The sequence below is a fragment of the Pelodiscus sinensis genome, chromosome 1 (genome assembly GCF_052426305.1).
Source record: "Pelodiscus sinensis isolate ZL-2025 chromosome 1, ASM5242630v1, whole genome shotgun sequence".
In the NCBI taxonomy this organism is placed as follows: Eukaryota; Metazoa; Chordata; order Testudines; family Trionychidae; genus Pelodiscus; species Pelodiscus sinensis.
This window is the reverse complement of record NC_143052.1, coordinates 357,105,093-357,121,336: the sequence shown is the minus strand read 5'-3', so window position 1 is coordinate 357,121,336 and position 16,244 is coordinate 357,105,093. Positions and strand designations below refer to the sequence as shown.

Below are 16,244 nucleotides of genomic sequence, written 5' to 3'. Positions count from 1 at the left end.
GGGTTGGAAGATTACTGAGGCGGGGCGGAGGGGGGAGAGGGAAAGCGTAAACTGTCCGTCTCCATCCAAATCCCGCTTTGCCTCCAGCATTTCTAATGGTGTTAAATGTATAAATGTGCTGTAATTTATAAGGAGGATCATGCCCTGGTACTTGCTGTGGGACAGGGATCCCCAGTATAAAGGCTGGAGAACTGCTGATGCCATCGAGTTTATTTGGACATGACTCATCTTCCATAAGCCATGGCGTTGACTGGCTTGAACTCTATTCCTAGCCCTTTGTAATGAATCCCATTCCATTTTTTCAATTTGTTGTTAACATTTTTATTAATTTTTCTCTTTTTTGTTGGTAATTTCTGTGTAACAGAGAGCTGCCCTATATTTGCCTTGCTTCTTGATTGTGCATTTCTGGTTCTGACTGAGATGTTAGGTTCTTCCATCAGTTTATAACTCAGGTGTTCAGAATTCTAAGGTTCTATTGTAAATGCTGCTTAACCCGCTCCTTGACAGGAAATGGGGTGGAAAGTGTTTCACTACCTTCGGTGACATGAACAACAAGTAGTCCTGGGTTACCTTGGAGACTAACCAAAACACATAGACTCGTGAGCTTTTGTGCGCAAACGTCACTTCATCAGATGAGTTAGAGTGGAACTAACAGGAACCGAGAGAAATGTATAACAGCAGAAGTTCCTGGTAATTGTAGGACCTGTGTTACTGAGGATAAGGAAGTGGGGCTGGATGTGTCCCATACATGGCTTTCCATGTGGAAATGCAGATGTTAAAGGCAGGAGAAAGCGGCTTTAGTATGTGCTAACCAGTTAATGTCTTTATTCAAGCCCAGGGTAACAGTCACATCTGAAGGATACATCTACACTGCACAGCTATTTCGGGATACCAGAAATGGCTACCCTCTGTGGACAGAAGCCACCCCATATCTTTAGAAAGAACAGGTGCACTATTTCACCATCCCAGTAAACCTTGTAGTACGAGCGTTAAGGGATGGCTCGAATAAGTGTGCTTTCGTGGGCCAGACCCACTTCCTCAGATCAAATAGTGGAAGAAAGTAGTCACAACCATATATACCAAAGGATACAATTAAAAAAATGAACACATATGAAAAGGACAAATCACATTTCAGAACAGGAGGGGGATGCGGGGGGGGGGGGAGGAAGGAAGGTAAGTGTCTGTGAATTGATGATATTAAAGGTAGGGAGAGTGGGATGTTTGTGAGTTAATGGTATTAGAGGTGATAATTGGGGAAGCTATCTTGGTAATGGGTAAGATAGTTCAAGTGTTTGTTGAGTCCTTTTTGGAAAGTGTCGAATTTTAACCTGAATGACAGTTCAGAGGATTCCCTTTCAAGTGCAGATGTAAAAGGTCTTTGTAGCAGAATGCAGGTGGTTAAGTCATTGAGGGTGTGTCTACACTACCCTCCTAGTTCGAACTAGGAGGGTAATGTATGCATACCGCACTTGCTAATGAAGCCCGGGATTTGAATTTCCCGGGCTTCATTAGCATAAGCGGGGAGCCGCCATTTTTAAATCCCCGCTGCTTCGAACCCCGTGTAGCGCGGCTACACGGGGCTCGAACTAGGTAGTTCGGACTAGGGTCCTATTCCGAACTACCGTTACCGGTAGTTCGGAATAGGCACCCTAGTCCGAACTACCTAGTTCGAGCCCCGTGTAGCCGCGCTACACGGGGTTCGAAGCAGCGGGGATTTAAAAATGGCGGCTCCCCGCTTATGCTAATGAAGCCCGGGAAATTCAAATCCCGGGCTTCATTAGCAAGTGCGGTATGCATACATTACCCCGCTAGTTCGAACTAGCGGGGTAGTGTAGACATACCCTTAGAGAGTGTCCTTTCTGGTTAAAATGGCAAGAAACTGTTTTCTCTTTGTGATCTTGTCTGATATCTGTTTTGTGGGCATTAATCCTTTGGCGAATCCATTTTAACCAGAAAGGACACTCTCTCAATGACTTAACCACCTGCATTCTGCTACAAAGACCTTTTACATCTGCACTTGAAAGGGAATCCTCTGAACTGTCATTCAGGTTAAAATTCGACACTTTCCAAAAAGGACTCAACAAACACTTGAACTATCTCACCCATTACCAAGATAGCTTCCCCAATTATCACCTCTAATACCATTAACTCACAAACATCCCACTCTCCCTACCTCTAATATCATCAATTCACAGACACTTACCTTCCTTCCTCCCCCCCCCCCCCCTGCATCCCCCTCCTGTTCGGCAATGTGATTTGTCCTTTTCATATTTGTTCATTTTTTTAATTGTATCCTTTGGTATATATGGTTGTGACTACTTTCTTCCACTATTTGATCTGAGGAAGTGGGTCTGGCCCACGAAAGCTCATCATCTAATAAACCATCTTGTTAGTCTTTAAAGTGCTACATTGTCCTGCATTTTGCTTCAGCTACCCCAGACTAACACGGCTACATTTCTATCACTATTCGAATAAGTGTGTTATTTCAAAATTAAGCGCTGACTAGATGTGCCAAATTTCAAAATAAGCTATTTTAAACTAAATTCGAGATATCTTATTCTGAGTTTACGGTGCTAGATAGACGCACCATCGGAGAATTCCTCTTCTGCCCCCCTCTCTGTAATTGGTTCCTGAAATTCCTATAGAAAAATGGCTACTTTTAAATAAATGTCAGAGTGATCGGGCAGGTTAAAATGTTCCCCTCCATATTTCTGTGTGTTTCTGTGATGTCTGGTTTGTGTCCATTAATCCTTTGTCAAAGACAATGTCCAGTTTGTCCAATATACCTAGCACAGGGACATGGGTAGTCCATGATGGCACCTACCACATTAGACAATGCGCAGTTGTACGCTTCTTTCCAAAGGCAAAGCAAATATATGTTTCCTTTTCCCCTCTCGACATTGTCCGGTCTCTTTCCTAGGATTTCTGTTGTTCTATGCTGAAGAGCCGCTTTTCTGTGTTCCTTTGCCCGGCCAAACATGGATTTATTCTTTGATATTTTTTAGTGTCTTCTCAATTTTTATAACTTTCCATTTCCATTGTAATTCCCTTTCCCACATTTCCAAATTGCTTCCCCCATCCAGCAGTGACATCGTAGAGACTAACTAATACACAAGATCATGAGCTTGCATGAGCAACACCCACTTCATCAGATGATTTGAAATGGAAATAACAGTATCTATAACAGCAAAGTTATTACCAGCCAATTGTAGGACCTGTATTAATAACACCTACTGAGTCATGGTGAATGTTTCCCATTTATAGTGTTGGATGTGAAATTGTCAATGTCAATGTCAATGTCAGGGAAAATTGGCTTTGTAATTTCCCCTGCCTTGAATATTCACATCGAAGGCTATGAATAATGAAAATATCATGTGTTAGTGGCTGACGAGCAACCGATTTACTTCACTTACAAGAACAACCTCCAGCAGTGCACATGGTCTCTCAAATTAACTTTATCTCTCCATCCAGGCTTTTATACTACAACCATCACCGTAGACCCGGGGAGCATACAAGAAGACAGAGGAGCGTATACTACATGTAGGAGACGTCGTTCTATCTCAGAATTGGACACCTGCCCTACTCCATGTCTGATTCTAACACAACCCACTTTACGAGCAATCCCTCCACTTTCATCTTGCTGGGCATTCCTGGCCTGGAGGTTGCCTATATCTGGATCTCCATCCCCTATTGCACCATGTACGTCGTAGCAATCTTGGGGAACTTCACCATCCTGTTCATTGTGAAGAGGGAGCCGAGCCTCCATGAGCCCATGTACTATTTCCTCTGCATGCTGGCCGTCGCCGACCTGGTCCTGTCCACGTCCGTCCTGCCCAAAATGTTGGCAATCTTCTGGTTCAACTCCAGGGAGATTAATTTCAGTGCCTGCCTCACCCAGATGTACTTTATTCACTTTGTCCAATTGATGGAATCTGGGATCTTTGTGGCCATGGCATTGGATCGGTACGTGGCCATCTGCCATCCCCTGAGACATTCCACTATCCTGACAAATACCAGAGTCACCAAGATTGGCCTGGCCGTGGTGCTGCGCAGCTGTGTGCTTGTACTACCGTATCCTTTCCTTGCAAGTCGGTGGCCATATTGCAGAACTACTGTCATCCCTCACACGTACTGTGGGCATACAGCTGTGGTGAACCTGGCCTGCGCCAACACGCACATCAGTAGTTACTACGGCCTATTTGTGGTCTTATTTCTGCTTGTTGTGGATATATTTTTCATTGCCATATCCTACGTCCAGATCCTCAGGGCCATCTTCAGACTCCCCACAAAGGACGCCCGGCTGAAGACTTTTGGAACCTGTAGCTCCCACCTCTGTGCCATCATGGCCTTTTACGTCCCCATGATTTTCTCTGCTCTCATGCATCGGTTTGGCCACAACATGGCCCTGCATTTCCACATTCTTATGGCCAATGTGCATGTGCTAGTGCCCCCCGTGCTAAACCCCATCATCTATGGGATGAGGATCAAATATATACGGGGCCGGATACTCCGGCTCTTTACTCAGACAGGAGCCAACTTTTTTCCCCGTGTCTGTGGCTGTCAGACAGAGCTGACGGAGAAGTGGTAGGTAACGTGGTACAGGGCCTGCTTCCTTGTATTGCGCACTGGGCCTTCATAGAGAAAGTCAACACTTCCATGGCCTTACTGCGCTGTGCCCGTGTAACTCACTGGGGAACCGATCTGTGGGGAGACCTTTAACTGCAAACGGAAGGTTTAATAAAAAAGAGGTATGAAGAGGAACTGTTAATGGCTCATGGATCAGGCACATCCAAGTGATTTTTCCCAGTCAATGGTCATCGTTCAGGCCCGGTGCCTGTCACTCAGGTCACATGGGTCCCTAGTCCCAGCCAGCTAGTGCCGATACTAGATGCCTCACCCCTCCCCTTCCCCGAGGTGGGCTTTCCTATAGCTACTTCACCGCACAAGTACTAATCACAGCTGTGTGTGGTACAAGTCAGGGACAGGTCTTGAGCTAGATTAACTAGATTCTTTGTGAGGCTCATTGAGGCACCGGGTAACTAAGAGGCAGTGCCTGGGAACAAATCCATGGCTACAAGGCCATCTGACCATGTTTGACACAAACGAGACAATACAAAAGTGTACTCACTTCCAGCTAGGGCATACTCAGGCTCACGCACTTGCAAACGTCTGTAAGAACATAAGAACGGCAGACTGGACCAGACCAAAGGTCCATCTAACCCGGTGTCCTATCTGCCAACAGTGGCCAATGCCAGGTACCCTAGATGGAGGGAACCTAACAAGGAATCCTCATGTGATCCCTCCCCTGTCACCCACCTCCAGAGAAACAGGGACTAGGGACACCGTTCCTACACATCCTGGCTAATAGCCATTGATGGACCTAACCTCAGTGAATCTATCTATTTTTTGAACCCTTTTAAATTTCTTTTCTTCATGACATCCTCTGGCAAGGAGTTCCACAGATTGACTGTGCGCTGCATAAAAAAAATTCCTTTTGTTTGTTTTAAACTTGCCACCCATTATTTTAATTGGATGACCCCTAGTTGTAATATCATGGGAACAAGTAATTCACTTTTCCTTATTCACTTTCTCCAAACCAGTCGTGATTTTATAGACCTCTGTCATAGCAGTTCTCAACCTTTTCTAGCATACGAACCCCTTTTCAATCTGTTTAAACATTACAGCCCCCCCCCCCAAAGGGGAGCTTTGGGAAGCGGCAGGAAGCAGCAGCCAACATGTCCCTTGGCCTCCACTGCTTCCTCAGTTCCTGCCCTCTCCATCCTCTGCTCATCCATGGAAGTTACGGTGAGGAGGTGCTTATGGCAAAAGGCATCTTCTGTCCCTCACTCCACTCCTGGCCGGCCATGGATAAGAAGGAAAAGGAAAGTAAGGATTGAGACCACCATGGGATTGGGGGAGAGGGCTGTCACAGAGCAGGCAGTGCAGATGGCAGTGAAGGAGGGATGGTGCCTCCTGGGGTATCCTATCCCGAGGGTGGGAGGCAGCATGCAAATGTCTGGTCGCCAATGGCCAGCCCAGGGCGAGACTCGTCTCATGGCAAGTCCCAGTCCCAGGTGGGGCTGTTCCTTACTTTTCTTTTCCTTTCCTACACTTTCCACAGACCCCCGACAGTACCATCACGGATCACCAGGGGTCCACAGACCACGGTTTGGGAACCTCTGGTCTCTCATATCTCCCACTTGGTCTCCTCTTTTTCACAGAGGGTTGGTAGAACTCTACAAACCCTTTCAGATTCTTCAGGCCGTTTTGGGTGGGTAACTGCTCACGTCCAGTGACCGGCCGCACGCCTGCGGGGGAGCATGACAGAGAGCAGGGTGGGGCGACCCAGTGCGCCACTCCAGAGAGAAAGGGGCCACAGCAGCTGGGGGGGAACCCCAGCATGTAGGGGTATGGGGCTTGCTCTCAGGGACTTACATTTCTGACAGGTACTATCGTATCGCAGCCCGGCCCAGGTAGTGGAGGCTCAAGGTTGAGGGGGCGCAATATGACAGTAGCTCTCAGAAGTCGGTGGAATGCAGGGGGCTGAGATATGGGAGGTAGGGGGTAGGGTGGGCAGGGGGTTGAAGTGTGTGAGAGACCCCATGCAGGGGACTGAGGTGTGTGGGGGAGGAGGGCTCATGGTAAGGAGTGTGTGTGTGTGTGTCTTGGGAAGCTCCCAGTTGGGGGGCTCAGGAGCACTCCTGGTAGGTGGTTACGTGGTGGCCCCCATCCCACACTGTCTTTGCCAAGCAAGCTGTGGTTTTCTGGGGGCAACCACAGCATGCAGGGAAATAGGGGGTGGCAGCACATAGACCCCCCCTGGCCGTCTGCTCCCTTCTCCTCCCCCTGAGTAGTGTCCACCTACACATACACACATCCCACCCATAAGCTGCCTATCCAATGGCCTGGGAGCCTTAGAGTTCAGCCCATGCACATTGGCCTACGTTCCCTGCTGAGTCCTGAGGCGTCTCCCCGGCCTCCTCTCTGCAGGCCCATTGGAGCCTCTTGTCACTGGCTGATCTGTGAGCCCAGGAAAGTTAGGAGAGACATCAATTATATCTAGGCTGGGTATGTTCTCTTTATTCTCACTAGCATCGACACAGAGCCAAGCTACACGTGTCTGAGACACATGGGCCTGTATGGGATTTTTAAGATCTAATATTAATACTTTGGGGTAAAATTGTGCAATATTGTCACTTAGTGCCTCTTTTTTGTAATCTTAAGGCATCGGGACGTATTCTAGTCACACATGTCATCACGTCCTGTCTCCAGTGCCTAAAATAGCTTGACTGAAATTGTGCAGGCCTTAACCCCCACGTTCTTGAGTTTCAGCATCTGTGACTCATATCTCCAGCATAGTTCATAGTTAGGATGACTTGCCTTGTACTTCCTTAATACTACAAATTAACTCTAATTGCTATACAGGGTGTTTCTAGACTACATGCCTCTGGCAACAGAGCCATGTAGATTAGGCTTCCCGGCATGGGAAAATGAAGTGGCAATTTAAATAATCACTGCTTCATTTAAATTAAAATGGCTGCCGTGCTGTGCCGATCAGCTGTTTGTCAGCTTAGCACGGTAGTCTAGACACTCCGCAGTCAACATAAAAGGCATTTGTCCACCTCCCCAGTAAACCTCATCCCACGAGGCATAACGGGGAGGTCGACAAATGCCTTTGATGTCGACTGTGGAGCATCCAGACTACAAGCGCTGAGCCGAAAAACAGCTGATCAGCTCAGCACGGCAGCCATTTTAATTTAAATGAAGCGGTGATTATTTAAATCTCCGCTTCATTTTCCTATGCTGGGTAGCCTAATCTACATGCCTCTGGTGCCAGAGGTATATAGTCTAGACACACCCACGTGAACATTTATGCTATAGCACATTCATAATACCACACAGTAAATGAACGATTAAATAAAACAAATTCCGACAGGACTAGAATGAGTCACAAGTTAACACAGTTGTTTGTGGCCTTGGCAGAGAGGTTGGAACTCCTACTCAGAGGGGTTCATCTGGGTTCATACCCTGCATTGTCTCTGTTAGTAGGATGATCTGGCTAAAGATCCTCCACCAGCCACGGTAAACGTGCACTCATGAGGGAGCAGGCCTTCCTGTTGGTTCATGCGCCAACTCACAATGTCTGAGGGTCTCTAGCTGTCACCAATCTACATCTCTATGTCTCGTTACCCATTTCCCCAGCATGCCCAAGATGATGCTGGCTTAGGGAGAACAGTTCTGCGCCCGGCACGATCATGAACTCTCAGCCCATCTTTGGGAATACAGGCAGTCCCCGGGTTACGCACAAGATAGGGACTATAGGTTTGTTCTTAAGTTGAATTTGTATGCAAGTCGGAACTGGCTCCAGATTCAGCCGCTGCTGCTGAAACTGATCAGGGGCTGACTACAGGAAGCTGGAGGCAGAATTGCTCTGCCCCCAGCTTACTGGAATCAGCCACTGATCAGTTTCAACAGCGGCTGAATCCCGAGCCTGGGTCAGAACAGCTGGGCTGCCAGGTAGGTTCCTGCAGGACCAACCCGGCAGCACCCCAGCTGCTTTACCCCAGGATCCACAACAAAAGCCTGGTCTGCTGGGGGGGGAGGGGCGCACTAGCTGCGCCCCCCCCCCCCCCAGCAGACCAGGGACACGGGGAGCAAAGCCTCAGCGGCGGCGGGGTCCCACGCCTCTGAGGCTTTGCTCTGGCAAAGCCGGGGAGGCGCGGGACTCCGCCGCCGCTGCCCCTTTGCTCCCGGTGTCCCTGGTCTGCTGGAGACAGTCCCCAGCAGACCAGGGACACCCGGAACAAAGCCGGGAAGGCGGAGGGGTCCTGCGCCTCTGAGGCTTTGCTGTGGCAAAGCCTCAGAGGCGTGGGACCCCGCCACCGCTACCACTTTGCTCCCGGTGCCTCTGGTCTGCTGGGGACCGTCTCCAGCAGACCAGGGACACAGGGAGCAAAGCCGCAGCGGCGGCGGAGTCCCGCGCCTCCCCGGCTTTGGGCGGTCCCGCTGCCTGTGAGCTCCGGGGCGAGAAAGCCCCGTTCGTAAGTGCGGAAGTCGGATCCGCGTAAGTCGGGGACTGCCTGTACCACTCACAAGTCAGCTGTGCTGGAACTGGCATGAGGACACACTTGAATAAGAAAAACAAACCAGTAACCTACACATTGTATTGGTTGTATTTTGTGTTGTTTGGGTTGCTCATGCCCATTCTCTTACCACCCTCTTTCCATCTGTTGGAGTTGCCGGCAAGAAACAACTGGGAGGCCGTAGGGCCGGTGGCGTGTAATACACCAACAGATGGGCAGAGCAGTCCAGAGGGTGCCACAGCTAAACTTACAGACACGACCCAGGCAAACGTCTCTGGGATGCTGTACGTTGGGGTGAACAGAGCTGGGATAGCTCCGGCGTGTGCAACACTTCTCAACACTCGTGAAAGAAAGGGAGCCGAGTTTTCTAGCAGGGACGTCAGGACTCTGGGTTCCGTCACGTGCCAATCGTTCTCTGTGTGACTTTGGCCAAGTCGTGTTTCCCTGGGCCTCAGTTAGATTATCTGTGCAATGGGGACATGTCTATAGTGACTTTCCTGAACAGCGTGATGACAGTTACTGCTGATCTCTGACCCCTTGGTGACAGCTCCGTGGCCTTGCACAAAGGGTTCATCTCTCCCCTTGACTTCTGCCTCCAGATCTGTGAGTCTAACATCCACCCATCCATCCTGAGCACTGACAGCCTATCAGACATTGCGCAGACCTAGGTATTAGCCCTAATTTTCTTCCTAAACTATTACAATAGTTAAATACACACAAATACACCGAGCAGCCAATTCCTCCCTGACTCAGGCCAGGGCCCAGGAGTTCTCTCCCTCTGGAAATGACCATTACTGGCTGTTTACTCCAATAGCAGGATAAATAGCCCAGAAGCCCAGACAGGCTGGTCTCCAGCCTGGTTACATCTAGATGCTGTTTCTCCCCTACAGGCTGAACCAATCCCATTGGGACTGGGCAGAGTTGTATTATAAACCATGCACACCATTGTACTGGCTCTCGGTGGGACGCTGCTGCATACGCTGGGCTGAGAGAGGTGTGAGATGCTGCTGCCTGAGGGGGATTCCCAGGGAAGACACGTCCCTCTCAGCACTCACAGGTAACAGCTCTTGCTGAGGGGCTCCCCTGCTCCACACCCCCATGGCTACGTGGGCATTGTAGGATAGAGTCAGTCCGGGGTCCTTTCTGCTCTGCACGGCCATTAAACATCCCAGAGCCCTTGTCACGGGGGTGAGTTTGCTCCACTCTCACAAAGGAAAAGGCCACTTTTCCCACACAACTAAGAACTTTCCCTCAGATTTCACCTACAGCTGCTGAGACTCAGTTCGGCCCCAAGTATCAGAGGGGTAGTCGTGTTAGTCTGAATCTGCAAAAGCAGCGAGGAGTCCTGTGACACCTTATAGACCAACTGAAGTGTAGGAGCATAAGCTTTTGTGGGCAAAGACCCACTTCGTCAGATGCATGGAGTGGAAATTTCCAGAGGCAGGTATAAATATGCAGGCCAGAATCAGGCTGGAGATGACGAGGTGGATCCAATCAAGGAGGATGAGGCCCACTTCTAGTAGCTGATCTCGAGGTGTGAATTCCAAGAGAGCAGAAGCTGCTTTTGTAGTTAGCGAGCCATTCACAGTCTTTGTTTAATCCAGAGTTGATTGCATCAAACTTGAAGATGAACTGTAGCTCAGCAGTTTCTCTTTGAAGTCTGGTCCTGAAGTTTTTTTGCTGCAGGATGGCTACCTTTAGATCTGCAATTGTGTGTCCAGGAAGATTGAAGTGTTCCCCTACAGGTTTTTGTATGTTGCCATTCCTAATATCTGATTTGTGTCCATTGATTCTTTTACGTAGGGACTGTCCAGTTTGGCTGATGTATATAGCAGTGGGGCATTGTTGGCACATGATGGCATATATTAGTAGATGTGCAGGAGAATGAACCAGTGACAGTATGGCTGATCTGGTTAGGTCCTGTGATGGTGTTGCTGGTGTAGATATGTGGCCAGAGTTGGCACCGAGGTTTGTTGCATGGATTGGTTCCTGAGTTCGAGTTATTATGGTGCGTTGTGTAGTTGCTGGTGAGAATATGCTTCAGGTTGGTGGGTTGTCTGTGGGCGAGGACTGGCCTGCCTCCCAAGGTCTGTGAGAATGAGGGATCATTGTCCAGGATGGACAAAGTTCGGCCACAGTTACTCATGTCCTGCTCTCTGAGGCTAGGGAGGGCCACTTTTCTCCATCTGTTTTACGGCAGCTTTTCAAATATCTGTGCACTGTCTTCATGCCCCATCCCCAGTCTCCTCTTTTCCCAACGGCACATCCCTAGTTCCTTCAGCCTCTGTTCCTATGCTCCGTGTTCCCTCTCTTGGATCTTCTTTGGCTTTGGGCTCAGGGTCATTTCCAGATGCTCTATAATCAGCCGATAAATTGGTGACCCAAACCGGACACAGCACTCCAGCAGAGGCCTGCCCAGCACTGAGTAGGGGGATACCCGCACCCTCTGTGACTTCTGTGTTTGCATCTGGGAATGCACCCGCAATGGTATTATTGCTCTCTCATTAAAGTAGGACGTTTCAAACTGAGGGTCTAAGGGCTGGGGGCGGGGGCCTCGAGTTGTCCACCTCCATCCAAATCCCGCTTTGCCTCCAGCCTTTCTAATGGTGTTAAATGTATAAACGCGTTGTAATGTATAAGAAAGGGATCCCCAGTACAAAAGCTGGAGAACCAGTGATGAAATTGCATTTATTGGATATGACTCATCTTCTATAAGCCAGGGCATTGACTGGCTTTATCTCTGTTTCTAGACCTTTGTAACAAATCGCAGACCAGTTTTTTTTCTACCCTTGTTAATATTTTCATTAAATTTTCCCTTTATGGTTATTAGTTTCTGTTTCACAGAAAGCTGCCCTGTATTTGCCTTGTTTTCTCTAGTGCTTCCTGATTGTGCACTTCTGGTTCTGACTTATAACTCGGATGTTCAGCACTATAAGGTCCTATTGTAAATCCTGTTTAACATGATGTATATCATGTTCCAAAAAAAGCAAACATGATTCTGGGATGCATTAACAGGTGTGTTGTGAGCAGGACACAAGAAGTCATTCTTCCGCTCTACTCTGCACTGGTTAGGCCTCAGTTGGAGTATTGTTTCCAGTTCTGGGCACCGCATTTCAAGAATGATGTGGAGAAATTGGAGAGGGTCCAGAGAAGAAGAACAAGAATGATGAAAGGTCTAGAGAACATGAGCTATGAAGGAAGGCTGAAAGAATTGGGTTTGTTTAGTTTAGAAAAGAGAAGACTGAGGGGGGGCATGATAATTTTTAGGTATCTAAAAGGGTGTCATAAGGAAGAGGGAGAAAACTTGTTCATCTTGGCCTCTGAGGATAGGACAAGAAGCAATGGGCTTAAACTGAAGCAAGGGAGGTTTAGGTTGGACATTAGGAAAAAGTTCCTAACTGTCAGGGTGGTCAAACAGTGGAATAAATTGCCCAGGGAGGTTATGGAATCTCCAACTGTGGAGATATTTAAGAGTAGGTTAGATAAATGTCTATCAGGGATGGTCTAGACAGTATTTGGTCCTTCCATGAGGGCAGGGGACTGGACTCGATGACCTCTCGAGATCCCTTCCATTCCTAATATTCTATGTTTCTTTGATTAACCTGCTCCTTGACAGTTAATGGGGTGAAAAGAATTTCGCTACCTTCGGTGACATGAACAACAACGAGTAGTCCTGGGTTACCTTGGAGACTAACCAAAACACATAGACTCGTGAGCTTTTGTGCACAAACCCTACTTCATCAGATGAGTTGGAGTGGAACTAACAGGAACTGAGAGAAATGTATAACAGCAGAAGTTCCTGGTAATTGTAGGACCTGTGTTACTGAGAATAAGGAAGTGGGGCTGGATGTGTCCCATACATGGCTTTCCATGTGGAAATGCAGATGTTAAAGGCAGGAGAAAGTGGCTTTAGTACGTGCTAACCAGTTAATGTCTTTATTCAAGCCCAGGGTAACAGTCACATCTGAAGGGATACATCTACACTGCACAGCTATTTCGGGATACCAGAGGTATCTCGAATTAGCTACCCCACGTCTACACAAGCCACCCGTTATTTCAAAATATTTTTTAAAATAATGGCTGTGCTATTTTTCCATCCCAGTAGACCTCATTGCACATGTGTAAAAGGATTTTGAAACTTGGCACCGTGTAGACACGCCAAATTTCAAAATAAGCTATTTTCTTCCACTGGTTGTGACTATTTTCTTCCACTATTTGATCTGAGGAAGTGGGTCTGGCCCACGAAAGCTCATCATCTAATAAACCATCTTGTTAGTCTTTAAAGTGCTACGTTGTCCTGCATTTTGCTTCAGCTACACAAGACTAACACGGCTACATTTCTATCACTATTTTAAAATAGACTGGAGATATGTTATTCTTATTTTATGGTGCTGTGCAGAAGGACCGTTGGTGAATTCCTGTCCTGCCCCCCTCCTTGTAATTGGTTCCTGAAATTCCTATTGAAAAATGCATCTGAGGAAGTGGGTCTTTGCCCACGAAAGCTTATGCTCCAACACTTAGTTAGTCTATAAGGTGCCACAGGAATCCTCATCGCTTTTGCAGATGCAGACTAACACGGCTACCCCTCTGATCCTTGATACTATTGAAAAATGGCTACTTTTAAAGAAATGACAGAGCGATCGGGCAGGTTAAAATGTTCCCCTCCAGATTTCTGTGTATTTCTGTGATGTCTGGTTTGTGTCCATTAATCCTTTGTCAAAGACAATGTCCAGTTTTTCCAATATACCTGGCGGAGGGGCATGGCTGGTCTATGATGGCATCTAGCACACAAGACAATGCTCAGTTGTATGCTTCTTTCCAAAGACAAAGCAAATATATGTTTTCTTTTTTGCCCTCTCAGCAAAAAAGGATTTTCTAGTATTTCTGTTTTTCTATGCTCAAGAGCCACTTTTGTGTGTTCCTTGGCCCAGCCAAACATGGATTTTTTTCTTTGGTATATTTAATGTCTCTTCAATTTTCATAACTTCCATTTGCATTGTATCTCCCTTTCCCACATTTCCATATTGGTTCCCCTGCCCAACTGCTGCCTTCACTGTGCCACTGAACCAGGTTTCTGCGCTATGGTCTCCGGTGTTTTCACTGGGGATTTAAGCTAGCTCATGAACTCCTCTTAAAGATGATTTGCCTCACTTTTGGAGAATTAGCCTTTTGAAGCACTAGGGCCTGGTCTACACTAAACCAGGAAGGTTGGCTTAAGGGACGCAACTCAACGCAACTCAACACAACACCGAATGAGGCATCATAGACACCGGTAGGGGCTGCCCTCAGAATTCAATTGATGGGTGCACACAAGGACCCAGTAAATTGAATGACAGAAGGTTGACCTATGGAGGGTCGATCTTCTCGTTACCATGGACATGCCCTGAGTGTCAAATAGTGACCACTAGTCGGGACCTGTTCTCACATTGTCCACTGGAGTGGAAGCAGTTTCATTCTTTGTGTCTCCTCTCGTATCTGTGGCCTCCATTGTCTCGTCTTAAAACCAAACAGTTCCAGAGCTCTCAGAGGGTATGTCTACACTAGCCTCCTAGTTCGAACTACCTACTCCATAACCCGGGCTTCATTTGCATCTTCCCGGGCACCGCCATTTCTAAATGTCCCTTAGTCCGAACTCCATGCCCACGGCTATACGTGGCATGGAGTAGGTAGTTCGAATTATGAACGAGGTGTACCGATAGTTTCAATTAGAGATCCTAATTCGAACTACCTACTCCATGCCGCATGTAGCCATGGGCACGGAGTTCGGACTAAGGGACATTTAAAAATGGTGGCGCCCGGGAAGATGCAAATGAAGCCCGGGATATTTAAATCCCAGGCTTCATTTGCAACTTCAAATGCCGACATTAGCCACCCTAGTTCGAACTAGGAGGCTAGTGTAGACATACCCACACTGTCCACCCATGGCAGCCTCCCCCATCCTCATACCCTGTCCCAGAAACTCCCTTTCTATCTCCTCTACCCTTTAGGGAGACCGCATAACCAAAAGGGAATGCGTGTCCAGAGCATGTTATTCCCTGCCCCATAGCTTAGGCATCCACATTCTGCCTTTGAGCCACTAATGCAAACGAGTAGGAGTTTCCATAAAGGTGTTATTAATGCTGCCTGGATCTTTTCCCTGAGGTGACTTCTACTTGTGGACTGTCTCCCCCCCATTGGCTTCCCTACTCCTCATCCCCAAACAGATTTTGAGCGACTGAGTGAAAGGGGAGTTCCCTACAAGAAGGTCTCTCTAGGCAGGTAAAACAGCTCCAAGGGGTTGCCGTGTTAATCTGTAACTGAAAATGAGTAGTCCTGTGCCACCTTAGAGACCAGCAAACACACGACCACGAGCTTGTACGGCCAAACCCCACTTTATCAAATGAGTTGGAGTGGAAATAATGGAATCCAAGGTATCTATAACACAAAAAGCCATTATCGGCCAATTGTAGGACCCGTGTTAATGACACCGAGTCAGGCGAAATGCATCCCATTCATAGCTTTGGATGTGAAAATGTGAATGTCAAAGACAGGGAAAATTGTCGTCGTAATTTCCCCTGCCTTGAATATTCACATTTTCACATCAAAGTCTATGAATGGGAAGTATCCAACTTACGTAAGTAGCTTCATTAGCATGGGTCCTACAAACGACAGATAACTGCTTTTGCTGTTATATATACATTGGAGTCTGTCATTTGAAGTAGGTTTTGCCCACAAAACCTCATGACTGCATATATTTGTCTCTAAAATGCCACAGAACTACTAATTGTTCTATCGCCTGGTACACAGTTACATGAAGGAATAACCATCTCATGCTTCCTGCTGGTGCCTAGTAACATTTACCACTTCAGGACATGTAGGAATCATTCATGAATGAAACACTATTGAACATGGCACTGGCATTAATACGGTTCCTTGTTCATAATTCTTTTCTCCGAATAATGAGAATGTCATGTTTTAGTGGGTGAAGAGCAACCAATCTACTTCACCTCTGAGAATAACCTCCAGCAGTGCACATGATGACACAAATTAACATTGTCTCTCCATCCAGGCTTTTGTCCTACAACCATCACCATAGACCCTGGAGGCGTACAGGAAGTCAGAAGAGTATACACTACACGTAGGAGGCACCGTTCTGTCTAAGTTGGACGCCTACTCTACTCC

General features: G+C 47.5%; 1 protein-coding gene across 1 annotated transcript; it reads left to right on the top strand.

Annotated features, from left to right (window-relative positions):
* Positions 1 to 3,586: 3,586 nt before the first annotated feature.
* On the top strand, positions 3,587 to 9,136 carry LOC149526113 (olfactory receptor 52E4-like). The gene is made up of 2 exons (XM_089773473.1): positions 3,587 to 4,531; positions 9,047 to 9,136. The coding sequence occupies exons 1-2, from the start codon at positions 3,587 to 3,589 to the stop codon at positions 9,134 to 9,136; spliced, it is 1,035 nt and encodes a 344-aa protein (XP_089629599.1).
* The last annotated feature ends 7,108 nt before the right edge of the window (positions 9,137 to 16,244 follow it).

Excerpts from the sequence above, each read along its gene's own strand:
- LOC149526113 (XM_089773473.1), top strand. The coding sequence starts at position 3,587 with ATGTCTGATTCTAACACAACCCACTTTACGAGCAATCCCTCCACTTTC. Across the intron at positions 4,532-9,046 it reads GGCTCTTTACTCAGACAGGA|TGCGGAAGTCGGATCCGCGT; the intron begins GCCAACTTTTTT and ends CCCGTTCGTAAG.